At 38.3% G+C, this 25875-nt stretch overlaps 1 protein-coding gene across 1 annotated transcript; it reads right to left on the minus strand.

The window, feature by feature from the left end:
- Positions 1-2700: 2700 nt before the first annotated feature.
- LOC134315304 (probable E3 ubiquitin-protein ligase HERC4) lies at positions 2701-24100 on the minus strand. Its single transcript, XM_062996393.1, has 23 exons — positions 23991-24100; positions 23813-23889; positions 22952-23173; positions 22759-22850; positions 21666-21796; positions 19539-19666; positions 19389-19462; positions 19155-19279; positions 16305-16364; positions 16090-16195; positions 15361-15553; positions 14718-14875; positions 14448-14555; positions 8526-8579; positions 8368-8436; positions 8127-8273; positions 7869-8009; positions 7619-7785; positions 7421-7484; positions 6530-6588; positions 4458-4641; positions 4275-4374; positions 2701-3090 (listed from the first exon to the last, which is right to left on the minus strand). The coding sequence occupies exons 1-23, from the start codon at positions 24098-24100 to the stop codon at positions 2876-2878; spliced, it is 2784 nt and encodes a 927-aa protein (XP_062852463.1). The 3' UTR covers positions 2701-2875.
- Positions 24101-25875: the final 1775 nt, after the last annotated feature.

Genomic DNA, 25875 nt, shown 5'->3' on the forward strand with positions numbered 1-25875 from the left:
GTCCTTTCTGTGCAGTTTGCATGTTCTCCCCGTGTCTGTGTGGGTTTCCTCCGGAAGCTCCGGTTTCCTCCCACAGTCCAGAAACATGCAGTCAGGTTAATTGGAGACACTGACTTGCCCTATAGGTGAATGGGTGTGTGTATGTGTGTGTGTGTGTGTGTGTGTGTGTGTGTGTGTGTGTATGTATGTGTGTCTGCCCTGTGATGGACTGGGGCCCCGTCCAGGGTGTTACTGTGTGCCTTGCGCCCATTAAAAAGCTCGGATAGGCTCCAGCACCACCCGTGACAATTGGATAAGCAGTTAAGACAGTGAGTGAGTAAGTGATTGAGTGAGTTTATTCTGAAATAACTATCATTCTCTATTGATTTGATTTTAAAATATGGGAGTATTGTTACATCTAAAAACAATAACAAAACAGTGAGAGGTATTAATGACCTTTATTTACATTTGAAGCATCACTATTGAGGTAAATATTACATGTGACATATATTTCAACCATTTGGCCCTCCAGCATTAATAATTATATTATTTGACAAACCTGTATTTAAAAGTAGTGTGTCTTTTTGGTGTATATTAACAATCTCTAGTTTACAGTTAAATAAATAACAAGCAATTAACAAACAGTCAGTTAATTCATGTTTTATCCACAATATAAAGAGATAAAACAATATTTTACAATTTACAGTAGTCTATAGAAAAGTGTGTAAAATTGGTGCAATATAACATTGTTTTTATTTAGTATATCTTATATATTAAAAACAAACATTTGATATCATGCTAATAAACAAATGTAGTAAACTAGGTGAAAATGTAAGTAAATCTGATCTCACGTTTATATACTGTCTGTTCTCCTGTCCGTCCAAGCGATGTAACTACAGTCACTTTAAGGTCAGCTTCTTGCTGAAAAACCACCATGGAGTCACTAATGGACACATCCAAAATTCCTGAAGCTGGAAAGATTTCATTATATGTTTTAATCTTCTGATTCAATGAATCAGCCGGTGTGGAGTCCAGCGTTCCACAACAAAACATGCTGCAAGTGAGATGTGTCTCTAGTCAGGTCTAATTTATAAAGGTATAACGAAACTCAAGCTGCTATACAAAGAAATGAAACAGAAACTTAAAAAACATACTGCACCCAGCTGACTAAACCCTGACTAAATAACATCATAAGGTGTGAGACAAGAGAAAGAAATGGTTTAGAATGCACTCTCTAACCAGATTAAGTACACAATAGAAATATAAAACAAAGTATGAGAAGCATCTCAAAGGGAATGAAATACGTCAGTGTAAAACTCGCTGTATCAGGCTGCACATGAACCAGATGAGAGCTGATGTGTTCCAAATAACATTCTATCTATCTGTCTATTTCCTTGGCTGCTTCCGTTGGGGGTCACCGGCGGATCGTTATCCGCATTAGTGATTTGGCACAGTTTTGACCCTGAAAGCCCTTCCTGACACGACCCTCCCTATTTATCCGGGCTTGGGACAGGCACTACAATGCACTGGTTCATGCATCCTAGTGGCTAGGTAACTATAGGACAATTCAGTGTCTCCAATGAGCCTGGCTGCATGTTTTTGGACTGTGGGAGGAAACCGGAGCACCCGGAGGAAACCCACGCAGACACGGGGAGAACATGCAAACTCCACACAGAAAGGACCCCACCTGGGGATCGAACCCAGGACCTTCTTGCTGTGAGGCGACAGTGCTACCCACTTAGCCACCGTGCCGCCCTCCCAAATAACATTGTATATACTACATATATATAGTATGGTATATACTGTATGTATTAATGGTAAGGTTACTGTATCAAGTACACAGGCTGTTTGTTTCATGTACATTGTTCTAGTTCACGTTAGAGAAAATTAAGAGCTAAGAAAACAGTGTAAGCAATATCTAGTTGTAATCAGATAATGCAGTGCCCACTCACTAGAGGAAAAGTAAGGTTACCGGTAGGTTCAGTGAGCTTGTCGACAGTTGCTTTTGAGAATAACTCTTTGCTTTGTGACAATAAACATTGTTCTGCTTTAAATGGTTTTATTAATAAACTTTTTCTATTTCTGTACTCATGGTGTTTGGTTTTGTTTCTGCTTCATCCAACGGATAGACGTTGGTGTGTCAGGTGAGAAACATCAAAGAACAAACATCCTGCAACTAATGCTGGAAAAACACAAGCTGGTGGTGGCAGCGTTATAGTCTGTGGAATGTTTTCATGGCATTCTCTGGGCCCGTGCATCCATGTGGAAGGCACTCTCAGCTGAATTGGGTATGAATCCATCCTTGCAGATCATGCACTGGGGCAGACAATGCAACATGTCACACAGCTAGAAATGTCCAACATTGGTTGGAAGAGCTTACAAGAGCAACCCTGGCCCCCTAATTCCCCAGACCTGAACCCAGTTGAGCATCTGTGGGACCAGCTCGATCGTGGCATTTCCTATCAGGATCTTATTGAGTCCCTCCCAGCCCGTCTAGCTGCTGTCCATGCTGCACACGGCGGTCTGTCTACTATAAATAATTTACCAAACATTCTGGAGTTGGTTTGGTGTCTTCAACAAAAATCTAAAAAGTCATATAAACTATGACCAGAAAGACCCAGACTGTTTTTAAGACAGTAAAAACAAAATACTGCAAATATTACTGAAAATACATGGAATGCAAGGCATGACAGTTCTTCATTTACTAATCCCATAGCTTCTGCAATCGTCATACAATCCTTTACATACCAGATTACAAAATACTGTATCTTCAAGGAGTAACATCATATCCTAAGTGGTCTACTTTCAACTGGTCTTTCAACTGTTCATTTTTTATTAGCTGCGTCCCAACCTCTACCAGGGGTAAGTAAGTAAGTGCTTTATGATGTTAGCCACTTTAAGCATTTCCAAAAACATCACAAAATGTGATGGCATCAATGAGTTTTTTTCGAAGTATTTGGATGTTGCTGTAGTCTGGAAGAAGCAGTACGCCGTAACAGGTCTGAGCCGAGGGGAAACGGTTATCTGCATCGTCACTGAAGTATCTCACAATTTTCAGGTGCTTTTTAGACAGTCCTCCTACAGGCAAGCGGTCCGTCCCGTAGATGAATTCTGAACAATAAATACAATAAAAATAAATTGAACATCAACTGTTTACTTATTCTTACATAAGGTAGTTGAAGAAATATGGCTCATGTCTAGTATTTATTTATTTAAGTTTTTATCACATAATAGTAGGTTTAGCTATTTTACATCACATGCAAATTAGGCACAAAACCATACACATGCTGAAGACCAACAAAGGCTGTAGTTTGGCTATGACATCCTTCACAAATCAATTTGTCAATTGTTTGCCCTGCTAGAGCTTGCTTAGTCAGAATAGAATAGAATGACTTTATTTGTCATATATACATATACAGGTGTAGAGTACAACGAAATTCTTTCTTTGCGTATAACAGCTTGTTTGTCGTACGGCGCCCCTGGAGCAGAGAGGGTTAAGGGCCTTGCTCAAGGGCCCAACAGTGGCTGCATGGCAGAGCTGTGATTCGAACTCTCAACCTTTCAGTTGATAGCCCAAAGCTCTACCCACTAGGCTACCACTGTCCACAGTAGATTACACAAAGTACCAGATCAAGAAAACAATAGATCACACAAATTCACACAGCGGACCACAGATTGTGGAAATGTTTTGCAGTGAGGTGGGTCGTGCTTTGTTACGGAGGTGCCAGATAGAACCTCATACCTGCAATGTACTGTAGAATGAACTCAATAACCATGGCGGATCAATACTGTGGCCATCAGATGGGGTATTGAGGCTTAGCTGCGTGTGATCTGTCGGTCTCTCTTGATTGACAGTCACCTTGCCTCATAAGTGTTAAGTCAATTCAGGTGGATGGTTTCCTATTTACTGCAGCTTTTTGTTTGTCTTCTTCGTCATCTCCTGTTTGGCACACTTGCATTTCTCTAAAGCCACCGGTTGTTTCTTTTTGTTAGTGGCTTTAAATCACAGTACGTATTGTTCTACCCTAATTACATATTTGCAAATTGGGTTCTGTTTCTTTTCTTGAAGGTGTGTGGGGATCTGCCCTGCGCTCTCAGCAGTGAGGCATGTTCCAACCCCATTACACATCACTTTTGTGGTTTGGTAGGAGATGTTTAGGCACTTGGGCTATAAATGTAGATTTTAAGCAGTAGTAAAATTTGTCTTAGCTAATAGTAAATAACAGAGCTTAGAGCAAAATGACTGCACTTCTGATTATTTATAATTTACATTATTGAACAAACATTAAACTTACTTAAAAACTTCTTCTGATGTTCTTCATCCAGCTCAAAGAAAACAGTCCAGAAATTCTGGATGAGCTTATCGAAGCGTGTACAGTTTTCATATGTGGCACCCTGAGAAAAACAATAAATCTTATTTTGTGTGTGTAAAATAACAGAAACTGAAGCAAATAAGTTAAAGTGTCAACACTGTGTACCTTTTGGAATTCCTTCCATTTGTATTCTGCCTTGCCATAGAGTAACTCCTTTAGCTCTTCAGGCTGGTACATCTTCCAGAAGTCAAAGGGGCATCCACGAGAAAAACCTTCTGCAAACTCCTCAAACTGATGCTTCACAGACTTGTTGAAAACATAATCAACATACAAGTCCACATATTTCTGCCTATAAAGGAATATGTATAAAATCGGATATAAATTAGATGAAAATGCTTTTGTAAAATGTTTTAATCAGAAGAGGAAAGAAAAACGCTGTAAAACGATTCACCAAACAGATGTCACCATTTAAATACACTTGGTACCGGTCTGGTGACAGTTGCTGGTAAAGCTATCTATCTATCTATCTATCTATCTATCTATCTATCTATCTATCTATCTATCTATCTATCTATCTATCTATTCATCTGTCTCTCTGTCTGTTTTTTTCATAGGCAGTAGGTCAGGGGTCTCAAACTCAATTTATCTGGGGGCCTCTGGAGGTAGAGTCTAGGAGCGGCTGGGCCGCATCAAGTATTCCACAAAAAAAGGGTTTCAGGTATTCCAAACAAAAGTACAGCTGATCCAAACTTCTCAATCTTTATTAATAACAGTTCAGAACATGAACAATTCTTCAGAACATAGGCTTCTTTTACCTACTCTTTGCTGCCAGAAACCTAAAGATCCAGCTCCCTTCAAAGATCCATTATTCCCAGAATTGTTTTACATCTTGAAGGTTTTCTTTGGGTCATTTAGTGAAAGTCACAACACTTGTAACCTTGACTTGTTGTGAGTTATGAGATCTGCAGTATGATTGTTGTTTGGTATTTGTTGGTGATGAAAAGAAGGCTGGTCTACAGAATCCACAATTAATGCCAACTTCAGTGATAATACAGTTTGAAAATGTTTAATGGGATGGTCTGTACTAAATTAACACATTACATTCCTGAAGGCTTTAAATGTTCTATCAACATGTTTTTTCTATTATATTTCAATTAAAAACAACTATTGTGAGATTTATATCCACTTGTCCTGTTTGCATTACACAGGAGAGACCCCCCCTGCTGTTAAGAATTTTTTTTTTACTAACACAAGTAACGAAGTAACGTTTACTCTGAGTACGTTTTAAATTAGTTACTTTTTTACTTGAGTAGGTTTTTAGACTAGTAATTGTAATCGTATTTCAGTAAAAATTATTTAAAGTAATAGTACTTTTACTTGAGTACAATATTTTAGTACTCTTTCCACCTCTGCCCAATACCTGAGTGTTTGGGATATTATTCAGAAAGCCCTTTCTATATATTCTGAGAGGACTTTTTTTTATCATTGTTCATAGCTTTTTTGAGCACTTCGTTTTTCTTATCATTATTAAATTTATCTCTCAGGTGTTTATACATTTCACATTCATAAATAAAGTGATCTAGATTTTATTGTTTTTGTTTACATCCTACACGTCCTTCTGCTCTACCAAATCTCTCCGCCACTGAGCTAACTCTGGTGTCCATGTTACTTCACCTCTCTTAATTCTTAATATCAAGTGCATTGTCTGTTTTATATATTTTAAATTCTTGCTCTTTTTAATTAAATTGTTCTTGGTAAATTTGTTTTCTTTTGCGATCGCACCTTTCTGTCCTCTGTATCTTGCACTGGCTGAAAGGATATATTTTCCTTCCACTTGGTGTCGCTCTGAATCACGTTTCAGCCAAGTGACGTTGCTAATACGTTGCTAAGTGAAAAAATAAGCGCAACGACTCTGCAAAATAGGTTCGTGTGAGAAAACCGCGCAGGCCGCACTAACAATGAACTTTGACGTTAAGTCGGGGGCCACGAGTTTGAGACCCCTGCAATAGGTGGTGTGTGTTAATACTAGTAAAAGCCACAATGCATTTTGTGTAGACTTTGTTATTTCGAAATGCAAATCAAATTGTGGTTCAAAAATCTATTGTGGTTCTAGTAAAACTATAAGAGTTGGATTGCTTTGTGGTTGGTTATATGACACAGAAGTTGTAAATCAAATGTTGGAAAACGCAGCTCTGATGTAATGTAGACAAAAGTAATAAATAAATGTTGAGATATACCTGTTGACATTGGTAACTGAGATTTCTGCTCCGTTTGGAACGAGCTCATTTCCTTTCACCTGTGAGAAAATAATATGCGTATAGGCATAATTTAACAATTAAAAGTACAGTCCATCCTTGACTTACAAACTTAATTGGTTCCAAAGGGCTGTTCTTAAGTCAAAATGTTTGTATGTTAAACCTATTTTTCCCATAAGAAATAATGTAAATAGAATGAATCCGTGCCAGACCTCCCAAACCTCCCCTTTGTAATTATAGAATATACATTCCTGTAATAAACAGTAATAAACAACAATACAGTAGTACTGTACATAAACACAAACATCACATTTCAGTACAGTACGTGTGCTGTACCATACACCATAATACATTTCCTTCTTTTTATATAAAATGTATCTACCAGAAACAACAATAACTCTCATATTTCTCTATTATTTCCATCTTTATTTCAGTAGTGTTGTATTTTGTAGGTGTAATTGCACGAAAGAAAGAATACTTTACTGAGCGGACTTTCTTCTTCTCTCTCACTCACTGTCCCCTCTGTCTGATACACAGTGACAGCTACTGGCAGGAGTAATTATACAATAACAAATGTAATGTTTCTCAACTCTGCGCTCTCTCTGCACCTTATTTGGGGACATTTTAATATTGAAAACACCGGAAAAACACCGTCCGCTGTGCGAATGTTCGCTCACTGTATATATACAGACAGAGAGATGCTCGGAGTCAACTTGTTCGTAACGTCACGTGTTTCGCAAATTTCGGTTCGTAATACGAAATTTGTTTGTACGTTAAGTTGAAAAAGATCGTTCGTAACCCGAAATGTTCGTATGGTAAGGGTATCGTAACTCAAGGGTCTACTGTACAGTAAAATTATGTAACTTCTCTTACTGTGAAATCCAAACAGAACACCTCCTCGACATCTTCATCTTCCAACAGTAAATCTTTAAGACACCTACACAGGAATAAAAATTGCATTTGTTTTTGTATTAACATTTTACCATATAGTTTTTGTTTCAATGAAAATGACACATATTACCAGTTTAGAAGAACTTATCCTTCATTAAAATGAATTAAAATAATGTCCACCTGGCCTCCACTGGTGAAAGCTCCTCCAGGTCACTTAAAGTTGGACTGTGATTCAGCAGCTTTTTGAACAGTGCCAGCGGGAAGCCGATGTTCATGAACTGGAGATTATAAAAGGCCAGTCCACACATGATGCCGATAATATACAGTTCAATACTGATTTCAGAGGCCTACATGAAAAAAATGAACATTAAATATTTAAAGTTTGTATTTATTTGATGTACAATATATTTTTTTAATAATGCAATCCTACTTCAGCAGAGAACCAGAAGAGCCCGGAGTCCTCCAACACTTGAATTACATCCGAGCGTTTTGTTATTTCATGTCCGAGTAGAGAGAAGAACTCAGCACGTATTCCTCCGTCATCTATTCCATCTTCTAAAAAGAATTTCACCTGTAAAATGTGTTAGAATTTAATAAAATAAATGTGATTTTTAATATACTTAAATGTATGAAGTATCTTTTATATACATAAATATATATATATATATATAAATAATCTTAAACAAACCTTTAAAGGGAGAGTGTAGTTATATTCGCTTGTTTCCAGGTATTCAACTGTACTTGCAAACACCGCTTGTCTGTTCACACGTAGTGTGTTTTCACCACAAGCCAAGTCAAGCCAAGAATAAACTGGCTCATTCTTCAATTTTAAAAACTTAATACAAAAACACAATATCATCAAGAACTGATGGAATTATACTGTCCTATATACCCCTGTATACTCATACATGTAAAATGCATCTACATACCAAGAATATTTGCTGTTTAGAACACGTTTCAAGGATGCAGGAAAAATCCACAAGAACTTCAACTCTTTTCTAGAGGAGATGAAATGAAGAAAATTGTAAATGTGATGGACAGAAAAACTAATTTAATAACTTGCCCAAAATAAATTAAGTAAACACACCAGAAAGTTCATTAAAATGCGTATCCCTGGAACCTCTCTGAGAGGAGATGATTTCTGTAAGAATAAAGAGAGAATTAAGCCAGATAACTGTGGTGTATCAGAGGTTAAGGTATTGGACTAATAAATTAAAGGTTGCTGGTTCAAGTCCCACCACCACCAAGCGGCAACTGTTGAGCTCTTGTGTAAGGCCCTTAACCCTCCACTGGTTGTACTGTAATTGGCTGCAGTTCTAAGTCACCTTAAGCAATATAGAAAATCCCAGATATGGCGCTGCTGAATATAGAGCAATGCCCCTAACTAGGGTCCTAAACAATTTACTGCAAATTTTAACTTATTTCTTTTTACCTGTTCCAGGGCCACAATTACAACAAAATCCAACAAAATAATTAAAACACATTTAATAACTCGAGAAAGTCTCATGCATCGATCAGCCATAACATTAAAACCACCTCCTTGTTTCTACACTCACTGTCCATTTTATCAGCTCCACTTACCATATAGAAGCACTTTGTAGTTCTACAATTACTGACTGTAGTCCATCTGTTTCTCTGCATGCTTTGTTAGCCCCTTTCATGCTGTTCTTCAATGGTCAGGACCCCCACAGGACCACCACAGAGCATGTATTATTTAGGTGGTGGATCATTCTCAGCATTGCAGTAACACTGACATGGTGGTGGTGTGTTAGTGTGTGTTGTGCTGGTATGAGTGGATGAGACACAGCAGCACTGATGGAGTTTTTAAACACCTCACTGTCACTGCTGGACTGAGAATAGTCCACCAACCAAAAACATCCAGTCAACAGCGTCCTGTAACCACTGATGAAGGTCTAGAAGATGACCGACTCAAACAGCAGCAATAGATGAGCGATCGTCTCTGACTTTACATCTACAAGGTGGACCAAATAGGAGTGTCTAATACAGTGGACAGTGAGTGGACATGGTATAAAAACTCCAGCAGCACTGCTGTGTCTGATCCACTCATACCAGCACGTCAGTGTCACTGCAGTGCTGAGAATGATCCACCACCTAAATAATACCTGCTCTGTGGAGGTCCTAAAGGGGTCCGGATCATTGAAGAACAGGGTAAAAGCAGGTTAAAACAGTATGAGTAGAGAAACAGATGACTACAGTCAGTAATTGTAGAACTACAAAGTGCTTCTACAGTGTATCACAAAAGTGAGTACACCCCTCACATTTCTGCAGATATTTCATTATATCTTTTCATGGGACAACACTATAGAAATAAAACTTGGATATAACTTAGAGTAGTCAGTGTACAGCTTGTATAGCAGTGTAGATTTACTGTCTTCTGAAAATAACTCAACACACAGCCATTAATGTCTAAATGGCTGGCAACATAAGTGAGTACACCCCACAGTGAACATGTCCAAATTGTGCCCAAAGTGTCAATATTTTGTGTGACCACCATTATTATCCAGCACTGCCTTAACCCTCCTGGGCATGGAATTCACCAAAGCTGCACAGGTTGTTACTGGAATCCTCTTCCACTCCTCCATGATGACATCACGGAGCTGGTGGATGTTAGACACCTTGAACTCCTCCACCTTCCACTTGAGGATGCGCCACAGGTGCTCAATTGGGTTTAGTCCATCACCTTTACCTTCAGCTTCAGCAAGGCAGTTGTCATCTTGGAGGTTGTGTTTGGGGTCGTTATCCATTTGGAAAACTGCCATGAGGCCCAGTTTTCGAAGGGAGGGGATCATGCTCTGTTTCAGAATGTCACAGTACATGTTGGAATTCATGTTTCCCTCAATGAACTGCAGCTCCCCAGTGCCTGCAACACTCATGCAGCCCAAGACCATGATGCTACCACCACTATGCTTGACTGTAGGCAAGATACAGTTGTCTTGGTACTTCTCACCAGGGCGCCGCCACACATGCTGGACACCATCTGAGCCAAACAAGTTTATCTTGGTTTCGTCAGACCACAGGGCATTCCAGTAATCCATGTTCTTGGACTGCTTGTTTTCAGCAAACTGTTTGCTGGCTTTCTTGTGCGTCAGCTTCCTTCTGGGATGACGACCATGCAGACCGAGTTGATGCAGTGTGTGGTGTATGGTCTGAGCACTGACAGGCTGACCTCCCACGTCTTCAACCTCTGCAGCAATGCTGGCAGCACTCATGTGTCTATTTTTTAAAGCCAACCTCTGGATATGACGCCGAACACGTGGACTCAACTTCTTTGGTCGACCCTGGCGAAGCCTGTTCCGAGTGGAACCTGTCCTGGAAAACCGCTGTATGACCTTGGCCACCATGCTGTAGCTCAGTTTCAGGGTGTTAGCAATCTTCTTATAGCCCAGGCCATCTTTGTGGAGAGCAACAATTCTATTTCTCACATCCTCAGAGAGTTCTTTGCCATGAGGTGCCATGTTGAATATCCAGTGGCCAGTATGAGAGAATTGTACCCAAAACACCACATTTAACAGCCCTGCTCCCCATTTACACCTGGGACCTTGACACATGACACCAGGGAGGGACAACGACACATTTGGGCACAATTTGGACATGTTCACTGTGGGGTGTACTCACTTATGTTGCCAGCTGTTTAGACATTAATGGCTGTGTGTTGAGTTATTTTCAGAAGACAGTAAATCTACACTGCTATACAAGTTGTACACTGACTACTCTAAGTTATATCCAAGTTTCATGTCTATAGTGTTGTCCCATGAAAAGATATAATGAAATATTTGCAGAAATGTGAGGGGTGTACTCACTTTTGTGATACACTGTATATGGTAAGTGGAGCTGATAAAATGTACAGCGAGTGTAGAAACAAGCAGGTGGTTTTAATGTTATGCCTGATGTGTGTTACAAATACTTGATTTAAACACACAGGAATTGATAGGCAGTGCCATTCTAGTTTGTTACAGTTTTTCTCAGTTGATTTGGTTCATTTCTCAGAGAATTGAAATTCTCAAAACTGTTCATTCAGTCTCCACATCTCCTTGTCACTTGTGCACATCATAATAGCATTTCTCATTGTGTTTCACATTTTGCAAATGCGTTTGTACATTCATGCAAATGGTCATGTACAATTGTCTGCTGTTTTTTGCATTATCAATTGCTTATGTCATGTTTATCAAAATGTGTTCTACTGATTGTCTGTTGAATTGTCTTACCCTCTAAAACATTTAGGCCTTGGGTCATTGCCTAGGTCATTCCATGCAAAAGTGCTGAACATGTTGTCATAATCTGTCAGGCATAATTTGTACATTTCTATGAAACTTTTTTGGTAAATTTTGGTAATTTATCCTAAATTGATTAAATTGTTCTCAGGTGAATCTTGGCTTTCAGTTAAGAAGAGGAATTTGTGAAGGTTTAATCAACCAATAGACAAACAGCTCTCAACCATAGGTCAGAGGTGCATCTCATGAACCTTCAATTGACAAACATATATAGACACATAACATTGCAGTGTCACAAAGTCTCACAATGGAAAGACAAGGGTGAACAGCCAAGAAAAGGGGTAAGGCTGCGTGGTGGAAGGTTGAGGGGACAAAACAGAGGAAGAGGTAGGAGAGTCCATGCCCATAGGTTTGTCCCAGATGAAATAAGGGCAACAATTGTGGACCATGTTTTAAATCATGGTCTTACAATGGCTGAAGCTGCTTGCGGGGTACAGCCGAATATTGGAAGAACAACTGTGTCTTCAATCGTTCAAACGTTTAGTAGAGAAAACAGGTATGTAATTCAGAAATGTGCACTCTGCTGTAATGCTGCACATTGACATAAATTCTGAAATGTTATTGACATAAATTCTGAAATGTTATTCAATCTTATGTTTTGCATTTTTGCATTCTTATACCATATAGGACTGCAAGACTAGCTCATAGGGGTGGCAGAGGTCCCATTTTCACACCTCAACAAGAGGAGGCTATATGTGCTATGGTCATAGCAAATAATGCCATTAATGTCATTTGGGATAATGTGAGTTTTTACCACTCTAACACCATCAGGTGTGGTTTGCCATTCATCATAGAATGCTGATGGAATTCCTCCCACCCTACTTCCCATTCCTGAACCCAATTGAGGAATTCTTCTCAGCCTGGAGATGGAAGGTGTACGATTATCAGCCGCACACCCAGATGAACCTGCTGACTGCCATGGATGCAGCTTGTGAGCATATCACAGCAGATGCCTGCATGCTGCATTGCAAGGGAAGATATCCAGTGTGGCGTGGATGAAAACATGTGGCCCAACAGAGAGGAGTGTCAGGATGTATAGAAAAGAAAGCACTATAATTCCTTAAGTTGTTGTCTCAGGTTGTTTTGAATGTTTAGAGTAAGTTTCTAATTTTGTAGTTTTTCCTTTGTGTTATAGAGTGCTGCCAAACAGTTGTCTGTCTTTCCTGAATTTCTATCTGATTTTTTTGTCAACAAATTGCCGTGCGAACAATACAGTAAAAGAATATTACAGTATAAATTTGATTCCAGTCCAATTTCTTGCTGTCAGTCTCCCACATACAGTCATGTGAAACTTTGTGTTCTGTGTAAGTTTGTATTTTGTGTGTAACACGTACCGTTTCAATTAATATGCCACAGAATGTGCAGCGTTCTTGTAATCAAAAGCTTAGCTAGTTTCCATCAGAATATACTTACAGTGTACACTGTTGCACTGACATGACTAAGTATTTTGACTGCCTTGTTCATAGGCAATGACACACAGACTAGACATTCTGATGGCACTGACAAGTTGATTAACATAAATATTTGCTTTTGAGGCAAAAACAAAGAATTCTGAGCGAGGTACGTGCTTTTGCAGGTATGTCATTGAGTTTTGCTGTTTGCACTAACTGTTTTGAGAAATGCACTTGTTGTGATGCCAATGTAAATCATGATGTGAGAAATGTACCAAATCAACTGAGAAAAACTGTAAAATGTGGGAGCTTTGACTCATGGGACTCTGTACTCAGTGCTGCTGTATTTCTGGTGTTGTGCTAAATGTAGTATCTTGGCTTTAAATGGTAGAGCTTTTCCAGTGGCATGTTCACACCAGCAAATGGCTCAACCAGTTGTATGCCTGACAAGTGTCAGGCTTTGACCCTCTCAGCTGCTCTTTTTAATATCATGTATGCATTTTACTTTCCAAATGTTGCACCTTAATGTAGACTAACAACAACCTAATGACTTGTTTCTTCCCTACCATTTATTTGAAAATGTTTTTTTTTTCTATATTAATCCATTTTTAGACTGTATATTAGCTTTAATATGTGTGAAAAATTAAACATAATGATTAGAAATTACAAATACTCTTTAAGGTGGCACTGAATGGGCAGTAAATCAGCATCCAACAAAACAGATTTTTAGAATTGCATTTTGAGCTATATTACATACTTTGTACTTTGTAATTCTCCATCTGCATAATATTAAACTCAAAGAAGAATTAAACTGTATAAATGGGCATGAAGATTTATTTTTTAGAAATCAGGACTGACTAGAAACTTAAATTTAAATCTTACCCAGCATTCTTCTTCTAGAAGTTTCAATAGCTGAGCAATAGGAAACACTGACAACTGAACCAAGAATAGAAATAACAATGACAATAATAATGAGAAATTAAAACAACAACAACAATAATAATAGGTTTAATATACTGAACCCCTGCAGAAAAGAGGAAAATTACACAGTTTATTCCACAGTTTGGGGCAATCACCGAATAGCTAAAAGTCTGGTTACAGAAAACACAAAAATTTGGACAGGGGAATAAGGTAAAAGTAGCTCAGTGTTAGCTTAGAAGGTCCTAGACTATCCAAAGATTGCTTGGTCAAGCATCGCCACCAAAAAATTTGCCACTGTTGGACCCCTGAGCAAGGTCTTCACCCCCTAATTGCTTGCAATGTAGTCGATCACTTTGGATAATAGCATTTTTTTTTTAATTTTTTTTTTTTTTTATATTTACAAACTAAGCCTATAATGGCAGTTAACTTTATACTTACAATGTCCAAAAATTTAGTAATTTTCTTGATGTGGAAGTGACTATCAGCCAGTTGGCTGACTCTCTGACTGTTAATCTGTACAAAAAATACAAAACTGAGTTACACACCCAACAAAAGATATATTCTTTAGTAAGAAGAGTATACTGTTTAAACAAAGTAAAGAACCTATACATAAAGTAATGTGTACAAAGAAAAATATGAGAGGAAACAAAAGGATTAAAGTAAATTGATGCTTACAGTGTAGAGATTCTGCAGAACCTTTAGCAGTGGTGTTACTTCAGTCCAGTAGCTGAATAGTGAAGTTGTCATCTTGGACATGAAATGTTCACACACAGAATGAAATGTCTTTACCAGCGTTTCAAAGTAGCTATCAGGTAGTCTGGTCCACAGGCTTGCTAAATAAATTTGGCACAAAATTAGCAGGGTTTAATATAATTGTTTTATGATATTGTAAACCTATGTGGGCTGCAGTCTATTATCCTAGCCCACCACAGTGTCATTGGCTGACTGGACATCCTGCAATGGATTGGCGTCCTGTCCAGGGTATTCCTACCTTATGCCCATAGATTTTGCTTGAATCATGTGAAACTCATGAATAGTGGCACTTGGATTTGAATCTCAGCGGTGCTATTGACCGTCCAGGCATCTACACAGACATGATTGGCTATGTCAGGATCTGAAGGGGGGTAGAGTGGCCAAAGCCCTGTGAAGGATTGACACCCTGGCCAAGTTATATTTGAATGAAACTCATGAAAATGACTAGATTCTGATTAGTTTCCTGGGTGCTTAGAAAAAAATGACCATTGGCAATCTGCATAATATGATATGAATATGTGTTGATATGTGATAAAATAATTTAAGCCAGTGAATGAGGACATACTTAAGATATCCTGTGACTCGTCATCCAGATTTAAAATGGCACTTGCAAAATCGATGGTGAGCTGTAAGCAACGTTGCTGTTTGCTCAGCACTTGAAGGAGTTCAGGCAGGATGAGATAAATTCTTAAAGCCTCAGCAGAAACAGCAGTGGAGCCCAGAGAGGGCAACAGATTCTTCTCTACCGTTTCAACAATCTGAAAAGAAACATTAATTATCAATGAGCTAAAACATTTAGCATGGCAATGCCTGTTTGGTAACCATTGTTCATGTCTTGGTCAGAGATTCATTAAATGCTGGGCTGACTGTAGTTTTTTGTAGTACAACTGAAGTATCTTTAAAAAAGCAAAAAGTTCTCAGAGCCAGCAGTGTTGTGTACCCACAGATAGGGGTACAACTAGGAGATAAGACATGAAAGACCCACAAGTTGTTGGGAAGCCAAGACTCACTGATGTCAGAGGACATGAAGGCTGATACCAGATTTCACATGACTCCTTTAGATGTCTTGTGGAGTCCATGTCTTGGTGAGTCAGAGCTGCTTTAACAGCATATTATGTGGGAGGTATCAATGTAATTTCATAGTTTTTTTGTGCTCATGTGTAATAAACATTGCACAAATCCTGGGAAGTCAGTGTCCAGTTTAATCAAACATGAGCATAAAAATGTACCACAATGTGCTGGATTTTGGCCCTCCAGGACCAGAACACCCATGTTTTATAACTTTTCAACATACCTCTGAGAGAATGTTCTCCCTCTTGGCCAGCTTCATGAAAGAAAGACGTGCCAAGGACAAATCAAGGCCAGAATGACCTCTCCCAGTTTTATAATGTTTATCACCACTAATAATAAAAAGAGCAAATCATTTGTAAACATTATGCAAAAGGTTATGAGTCATCATGAAACATTTAACTTTTAACTGTTGTTAAAATTCTATGCGTGCATGTTTACCTCTTCTCAATGAAACTGCCATTGATAATTGATGCTGATGAGAAGGTTTTCTTGATTTTCCTACAGACCAAAGGACACAACCATCTCAGTAATTAGTGTGCAATGGTAACTACATCAAATCTTCAAATTTACTTGTCTATCATTACATGTCTGTCTTTAGATCATAATGATTGGCAGTCCGGCCTATTTTTGTGCATTTTCCGCCTGAAAGACATACCTAGTTTCTAAGGCTTCTCATTCAGAAAGTTTATAAGATAACACAAAAATTATACTTCAGTGTTATAGAAAACCCTTTAAAGTATCAGAAAAACACAGCCAACTGCCATAATGATATTTTATTATGCTCAAATGATTATAAAATAACCCAAAAATGTAGGCGCTTTTTACTTTTTTTTTTTTAAATCCAAAGTTTCAGTGAGTATAAGTAGGACTGCAGGTCTGTGTATCACCTAAACAACACTATAGAGTTGTGCTTAAGGGTGTTTTCTAACATCAACTCAAATTTTAGGCCTCTAACTCATTCTGATCTGGAGTTATTGAAGTTGGAACAATATGAGACCCGGCTGCTCTCCAAATCTCTCCAAAGCTTTCCAACTCAAAATAAACAGGTTATACTGCAGATTAAATGTGTAAAATGCATTATTTATACTTTATAAAGTGATTATTTATAACATATGTATGTGGTTTGGGGTGTAAAACGTTCTCACATTCTGTCCCTGCAGCTGTAATGCACCCCTCCCCCTCTCCCTTCTCTCCAGCCTGAAAGCAATACTTTGTGTCATAACGCTGCACGCAGGCAGAATGAGTCGTTTCAAACCAAAGATTCGTTTGAATCGAATCAGAGGGCTCTGACAAGCATTTCTGCTAAAGAATCACTCACTGATTTGACTCAGTGGTGAGAAATGTGTGTGCGCAAACACAAACGCGAGTGTATCCATGGTGACGGTGGGTGAAATGCAGCTGTTTAGAGAAATCCGATAGGTTACATTCAAAATGGTGAGTGGAATATAAGCTGGTCCTCCAATCACAAGCAAGATATGCTAATATTTTTGCATTTCTCCAATGAAAATCATTTATTCTGTGGGGTCATGAATAACTGTCTCTACATTGGCTGTAACGGTACAACGTGACATGACTGATAACCAATGAGCAGAATCAGTAGGAGGGACGTTTTCTGAATGTTTTAAGCCCAGTTTTATACAGTAGAGGTGGGCGATACCGGGAATTTTGGTATTGATCCGATACCAAGTAAATGCAGGGCCAGTATCGCCGATATCGATACCGATACTTTTTAATATTTAAGCTTCATAGATCCAAAGGATCCAAAAGACCTAGGATAGCATTTCGCCAAACATTGTACGTGACAACAAAATACTTTATTATCACAATCAACATTTTTTTGTTTAGAAACAATGGAACAGTAACAAAACAAAGTTTGCCTTAACATTAGGAAAATAAATCTTTTTTGAGGTAGAAAAGGAGAAACCACAATACAAAAGTAAAATAAAAATTCTCCCCTCACTAGACATCTTTTCTAGTTCTTTCTTTCTTAGTTTCTTTTTTCAAATAGAATTGTTCTTAGGAAAAACAATAAAAAAATAAGGAATTTTCTTCCTTTCAGTGCAATTCTGTTTTTTCTTAAATAAACAGAGTGTAAAAAAATATCACTCAACACAAAACAAAATCTCCTGAGGTAGAGGGCTGACAAACCACAATACAACAAAATTAACACACCACAACAAGCTTGGCTGTTTGGCTGGCGCTGCTGAGCCACGTGACGGTGCAACAACAAAAGCCGGGGGGGGGCACGGAGGGGGCACGGAGCGTGCTGTGACACAGCGCAGCGCTACTCTTACAGAGAGTAGACTTTGATGAATGCGCGTGCGCAGCAATTGCTCAATATCAATACCAGCGTTGGTATCGATATTATCGATATTTGGATCGATCCGCCCACCTCTATTATACAGATCTGCTCAGAAACGCGCTTATTATTGACTCTATAAAATTATTAACATATTTGCCCAAATCCAAGATGCAGGCGGTGCTTTACAAACATTTACAAAAAAGTGGATTTTATCTGAATAAAACGGCTAATGGATATAAATGTGGACTCAGATTGAAGCTTACAGAAGCAGGTATGCGCTACTTTAGCTGTTGTGCTAATGCTAGTTATAACTTTTTCGCAGTGTTGATGTTTACCGAGTGCTTTGATTATGCATGATGACATGATCATCATGATGCTTTATCAGATATAAAACTTTTCCGGGATATTTTGGATGCTGATGTATTTGAAGTAAAACAAACAGCAGAAATGTGATGGTGAAGTTGTGCTGGCTTGTTTGGTATAAATGTTGTCGGTATGAAAGTAAGTACCGCTGTATAATATTACAAAAAATAAACACTGTACTTCTGCCAGAATTTATCAGACCTACAATTCTTTTGTGTTTTTAAAAGAACTTATAAACAAAATAAGCTCAATGTTTACGTTGCTAAAAACTAGAGATTTTAAGCTATCAGAAGGTACCTTGTTTACCAACAATGATATTTTGACGGTGTAACAGTATACAGAGAAACACAATAATATAAATTCCTAGCCCGTCGATGGCCTAAGGACCAAGTGAGTGAAGAATTTAAATTTATGGCATGGTCTCCTAACTCTCATATGCACAGAGCTGGTTTTACTGAGACCATTATTCTGAGGCACAAGAATTACAACTGCAAGTCTATAAAGCTCTGAACAGATTTTAGATTAGATTTTAGATTCTCCTAAGTAGAGATTATCTGTAAAAGTAGTACATGTGGAAATGTCTTAAATCATAATATGCACACACAGTGATGTTGTTTTCATACCGTTTAACATTTCTCCATGATTTTGAGTTGCTTGCTGGAATCCATCGATCAATAATTTCCATATCCAACACAGCTGTCTCCTCAAATAAACACTGATTTGACTCGGCTGAATGCATCCCAGCGTCCTTAAAAAACATGATATATGAATGCAATGAAAAAGCAAATTAATACAGAATCGTAGTTGTAGTGAATTTTTTTACATTTCATTTGATTTAAAAGATCACTATTGTTTACCCTTTTTGAGAAGCAGATGACAGACAGATTCCCTCCAGCGCTGATTATCTGAACGGCCTGATCTGAATTATATTCTGTACAGTACAAGAATAATGTGGTTATAAATCTACAGTGAAGAGTAAACAGTAAATGTAGCTAAACTGGACTGACCTGGTGGCAGGTGTACAGAAACTGGTACACACTGATTGGTCTTATGTTCATTTCCCAGCTGCTGTTGTTCAGCACAACCAAATGCATAAAGAGTTTTTGATGATCCCACCAGTGCTAGGGTGTGGTACCTTAAATTCATGAGATATATAACGTTATGACAAATAATGCAGGTTAGAATCTATTATTATTATTATTGTTCTCACTGTAACAGCCATTATAATAGTTTCTTTACTAACAACACAGGCAGAGGCAGATAAAGACAGGCACATGATAGACCCAGGTGGTCTTCAAACAACTGCCCCTTTGGGTACTGACTAGGTAAGTGCCACATTTGCATAAGTGATACATACCAAGTGATCGTTTTTAAATCTGTGATAGTTTCTTAAACATGTAAAGAGGTCAGGGCTACCGCGATTGGTCGACCCAGTCGATGACGTCGACGCTAAAAATGAGCTGATGTCAATATTTTATGTCGATGTATCATTTTTTTTTTTTTTTTTTTAATTTTTACCCCTTTTTCTCCCCTTTTAGCGCATCCAATTGTTCAATTAGCATCGTGCTTCCTCTCTGTCTATGCCGAACCCTGCCCTGACGGAGGTGATTGAAGCTAACCCGTATCCCCTCCGAAACACGAGCAGCAGCCAGATGCATCTTTGCCACCCACACATTGACGAGTTTGGCGCCACCTAGCGTTGCATGCGGAGAGACACACCCTAAGGGCACCCTCTCCCATCTCTGTGTAAACGCCTCCAATCAGCCGGCAGAGAACGCAATCGCATTCTGACAGAGAGAGACCCACATCCGGTTCTTTGTCCCACCCCCCACATGAGCAACCGGCCAATCGTTGCTCATATAGCCACTCAGCTTCGAACCGGTAAAGCAAGGCTGGATTCGATACCACGCTTCTCAGAATCCAGCCCTGGTTGCAGCGCGTTTCTTTTTACCGCTGCGCCACCTGAGCGGCCTACGATGTATCATTTTTAAAACTATGTTTATAAATGATCCGTTTTAATGTCTACAGTGTTTCCATTCATACAAGCGTTCATATGATTTCCCTCGGCACTACTTGCTGCATGAATGACCTAAGTCGTATTTGGTCCAGTCACTGGTTGGCGGCAGTCTTAAAAAATCTGCAGCAGTCAGAGGCCGAAAGCTAAAAGTTTTCCAAGACCCAAATCATCAGAAGTTTGGTGATACTTAAAACTGGCACAAAACAAAAAGGTGGTTTGTACCCTGTGCAAAGCTTTGATGGTACCACAGCAGCACTAGCACCATGCCGCACGTCTATATTGTTTCATTACGCTTCTTAATTGCGGAGATCTTGGAATACCGTATTTCTATAATTTAAAAAGGGATACCTTTTTCTGCTTAGAAAAAATACCTGCCCCCCAAAATGTTGTGCAATAAAATGTGAGAATTTGGATATGTTGCTACCTGCCATATCTGTATTATTTTTTACTTTCAATTTTTTTAGTTTCTTTTAGCTTCACATTGAAGTAAATCCAGCTGTACTATGTTTACATTTGTTCCTTTCGTTTACTATCTTTCTTAAACAGACTTTGAGTTTCTTATTTGTTTTGTTTTTAGCTGACATGGTAGTTATTAAATCTCATCTCTTGCTAGTTTACCACGTTAAGCTGTTCTATTTAAACCCTCTGTGTTTTGGCTTTGTGTTTGCACATAACATCAGGGTTTTTTTCAAGTGATCCTCATTATTATGTCCATGATTATTTACGTGACCCAGGCAACACAAACAATGCATCCTACTCTCTCTGTTTTGTGCTCCACAAGGGGGCGTTAGCTTACAAGTTTATTTAATTATTATTATTTTACTCTGTAGGCCCCCCTAGGTGGGTCGCAAGCCAAGGTTTCAAAAACCCTGTTCTATATAAATGGTATTTTAAATAAACAAAACAATATAATTAAGTTATTTGCACTGTTGTGCACAATAAAATGCTTAGAGTACCTTACCATCATTTAACAGTTACAGTATAAACAGTGTGTTAAAATGCAGTCAGTTATTTAGAAATATATTTAAAGAGTTACTGTTATCAAATAAAATATTGACTAACAACAAAGCCACTGTTTGAATAATTTTTTTGAGGAAGATTTTAGGTAGTTACTCACCTTCCACATGCAATATGGGACACTTTGGTCCCCCAGAATTCAGCAACCACACGAGGTAGAAGCTCATTTCTGAGTGAGTTATGTCCAAGCTGCCCGTAACAACCTGATCCAAAAGTGAACATCACTCCTCCCTGAAAGTGTTTACAATTATAATTACTACTTTATTATTGCATTTTATAAGTTAGTTGAAACACCACAGTATCCATATTATTGAACTTTACACTGATCAGCCATAACATTAAAACCACCTCCTTGTTTCTACACTCACTGTCTATTTTATCAGCTCCACTTACCATATAGAAGCACTTTGTAGTTCTACAATTACTGACTGTAGTCCACCTATTTCTCTGCATGCTTTTTAACCTGCTTTCACCCTGTTCCTTAATGGTCAGGACCCCCACAGGACCACCACAGAGCAGGTATTATTTGGGTGGTGGATCATTCTCAGCACTGCAGTGACACTGACATGGTGGTGGTGTGTTAGTGTGTGTTGTGCTGGTATGAGTGGATCAGACACAGCAGTGCTGCTGGAGTTTTTAAACACCTCACTATCACTGCTGGACTGAGAATAGTCCACCAACCAAAAACATATCCAGCCAACAGCACCCCGTGGGCAGCGTCCTGTTACCACTGATGAAGGTCTAGAAGATGACCGACTCAAACAGCAGCAACAGATGAACGGTCGTCTCTGACTTTACATCTACAAGGAGAACCAACTAGGTAGGAGTGTCTAATAGAGTGGACAGTGAGTGGACACGGTATTTAAAAATTCTGGTTTTAATGTTATGGCTGATCATAACAAATATTAACTTTTTCTTAGCGCTAACAACCAACTTGAAATCAAGTCCTCTAATGCAAGACAAATGCAACCTCACATTCATAAGCACTTAGCTAACAGGACAGCAGTTCTTAAGAATACACAATTATATGCTTATATAATGAAAGTAAGAATAATCATACATCAATTGTCTATATAGCTTTTAGTTTGTTGAAATGAGTTATTTTAGATGTAAACTGCATTAATAATGCTCTCATGAGATTTAAATTGAATCTTTATTTGTCCTTAAAGACTGGAAAGCACTGGAGTATTAACCTTTGTCAGAACAGCAGTATGGTCCTCTCCACATGAGATGAACAAAGTCTTCTTTTGCTTTAAGCTCTTCACACAAGCAGGAACATGCCTATCTGTAACAAGATTAACACCTATATTACATTTTCAAAATTAAAGATGCCCTTTAGGTCTAGTACAGTCAAGTGTTTATTAAACACAATAGTTCTGTCTGTACCATCCAAGTCTCCAAGCCCCAGCTGCCCCGTGCTATTCTTGCCCCAGCCGAAAACAGTACCAGACAGAGACAGGGCAAAGCTGTGGTCTCCTCCAGCGCTGATCTGAGCCAATGGGATCCCATACAGAGACTTAAGGGGTTCAGGACACCGAGAGCTCGGCTTATCGGTTCCCAAACCCAGCTGACCGTTGGAGTTTTCACCCCATGTGAACAACTGACCATCTGGAAAGATCATAGGTAACAACACAGAGTCAGAATACAGTACATCAATAAAACTGGATCATTGGTTAATACACTACATGGACCAACTTAGTGTGTGGACCCCAATTCTTTGACTTTCCACAAATTGCTTCTTTTTTAACTTTAATTTTAAACCAGTTTAACAGCCTAAAAAGCACTCATACTGTATTATAGATAGACATGACAAAGACAGACATGATTGGCTATGACTGGGGGGAAGGGGGATGGACTGACAACCTATCCAGGGTATTCCTGCCTTGTTTTTTGTCATGATTCTGAACAGATAATGAAATAAAATAAAAATGAATTTTAACTAGGAGTTTATTTGCTAAAAACAGTGTATTGTGTTTTAAAAGTAGAACATTTAAAATTAAAGAGGTAAACTGGTCTGGTTTGGCCTACTAACTAAAGTTTAATCTTAATATATGTTCAAAGGACCAGGTTTAAAATAAGCAGTGTTTTTTATGCTGTTGTTACAGACAGCTAACATCACTTTTTTTCTCTGTGGTGTTTTTGTAAGACTTAAAAAACTAATAATTATGGGGTAATTTGACCTCCCCACCAATACTAATGGTCTTTATTTTTCTGATTGTGTTTTACTATGAATAAACTCGATCATACCTTTGGTTAGAACAATTGAGTGATTATTCCCACATGCTACTTGTGCAATTTGTTTGTTAGTCAAGTTGCTGAAGCTTCTGTTTAGACAAGAAAGAAAAAAAGGAAATGACCATGTAATTAACTAGAAAATAAATGACATTTTTTTAATAAGGCCAGAAGTTTGAAAGTTAAAACTTACCTGGGTATGTTGGACTCTGAACGTTTCCACTCGAACACTGTTCCTGCCTTGGACACAAGCACAACATGCTCCTGTCCACTGCTGAATAAAGCAGCTTTCTTCTTCTTCATATCTAAAGTGCATCCTGAAAACAATGAGCAGTGCCATTGGCTATGTTGTTATTTGTGTATACTTATTAATCCTTGTGTAATCCTTATTAAATTACTGCAGAATATAAATGATTGTCCACCATGTATAGCAGCAACAGTCAATATGATTTAGCAGGAGGTGTACACATTCAAGTTTATAAATGAATAAAATTAATACAAACCCCCTTTCCAGACAAAAGTTGGGACATTTTGTAAAATCTGATAAAAAGAAGAGTCTGACTTGCAAATTCTCTTGAATTTAACTGAGAAAAGTAGAAAGAAGCTTTCCAATGTCTTCACTGATTAACCTCATTGTATTTTGTAAATATAATTTAGAATAGAAGTTTTTTAATCACCCTAAGTAAAACACGACATGGTGGACATTTATTCAAGCCATGTAATGTTTATGCTGCTGTGTGTAATGCTTATTGGGCTATGACAGACAAGGGGGCAGACACACACGCAGAGATGTATTAACAAAGGTATTTATTAGGGCTATCACACGATTAAAATTTTTAATCGAGATTAATCGTGAGGTGAGTGGTTGAGTTCATGTTGTGGAGACCCCCCTGCCATGGTGCACCTTTTATATCTGCCGTAGTTTTTCCTGCCCTTGTAATTCACACAAGTACTATTTTTCCTTAAAAAAAGAGCTATTCTAAGAAAAAGAATGTTGTTTTTTTATAGTCTCACCTGTCATGTAATGTGAATTACAAATATATTGTCTGGCCTTTTAAGAATGTTAAGTGTACTATGCTAGGGCATAGGGAGCAAGTGTGTAGGGAAGATATCAGAAATGACAGTTTCCGGCTGTACTTATTTTGTTCTGTTAATCAGCATTCTGCTTCATGCACTTTTAAGGAACGCAAATTACCACAGAGACACATATTTATGTGGCACAAACAGCCCAATGAAAATAGTTTGATTAAAATTTTTCATCTTGATTTTTTTTATTTTTATTGCGATTAAAATTGTAACGCATTAATTATCGACAGCCCTAGTATTTATTAATAATCAAAAACAAGACAGGGGAACACAAGACAAGACACAGAAACAAATACATGTGACCTATGCCAAGCTAAAGGTTAATGCTAATTGCTAAGCTTACTACTAAACTAAACATACAAACTAAGTTAAATGCTGATCTAAACATGAATCAGGAACCTAAACCATAAGCTATGCTAACAATGCTAAGCTAACTAATCACATGAGAAACCTAAGCTAATACTAAACATGAATCCTAAACTAAGACAAACAGAACATGGACTGACTAACAAGAGCAAACACAAAACAAAACTGAACCGAACTGACAGAATAACAGGCAAAGCTAATCAAAGGATATCAAACAAACCAAAACCAAATCAAAACAAGGCAAAGAAGCAAACGGACAGAATCAAGCAAACCAGATCAAATTAAACAGCAGTTCCAAGAGCAGAGTCACATCAAAACCAAACCAACAGAGTTACAAGAAAAAGTAACTCTGTTGGACCCCAGCTCCCCTCTTAAATACCCTAAGATGGGGGCAGCTAATTAGCCGAGGGGACCAATCATGAAAGGGGGAGTGGCAGGAGACTGAGAGTGCTCCCAGAGAGAGGGGTGTGGCGCATAGGAGCACAGGAGCTCCAGCAGAAGCACACAGAGGCTGGATTCATAATACTGTACCTCTTTCATGCCAGTAAAATATATTTTAAACAGTGTCAGCTCTTATAATAGTGCCCTAACGGGGTTTTTATCATTTTTGCATTATAAAACTCAAA

This window comes from Trichomycterus rosablanca, chromosome 5, assembly GCF_030014385.1.
Source record: "Trichomycterus rosablanca isolate fTriRos1 chromosome 5, fTriRos1.hap1, whole genome shotgun sequence".
Classification (NCBI taxonomy): domain Eukaryota; kingdom Metazoa; phylum Chordata; class Actinopteri; order Siluriformes; family Trichomycteridae; genus Trichomycterus; species Trichomycterus rosablanca.

Excerpts from the sequence above, each read along its gene's own strand:
- LOC134315304 (XM_062996393.1), bottom strand. The coding sequence starts at position 24,100 with ATGAAGAAGAAGAAAGCTGCTTTATTCAGCAGTGGACAGGAGCATGTT. Across the intron at positions 16,365-19,154 it reads TCATGGAGAAATGTTAAACG|GAAAATCAAGAAAACCTTCT; the intron begins GTATGAAAACAA and ends TTTGGTCTGTAG. Across the intron at positions 7,786-7,868 it reads TCTTCTGGTTCTCTGCTGAA|GCCTCTGAAATCAGTATTGA; the intron begins GTAGGATTGCAT and ends TTTTTCATGTAG.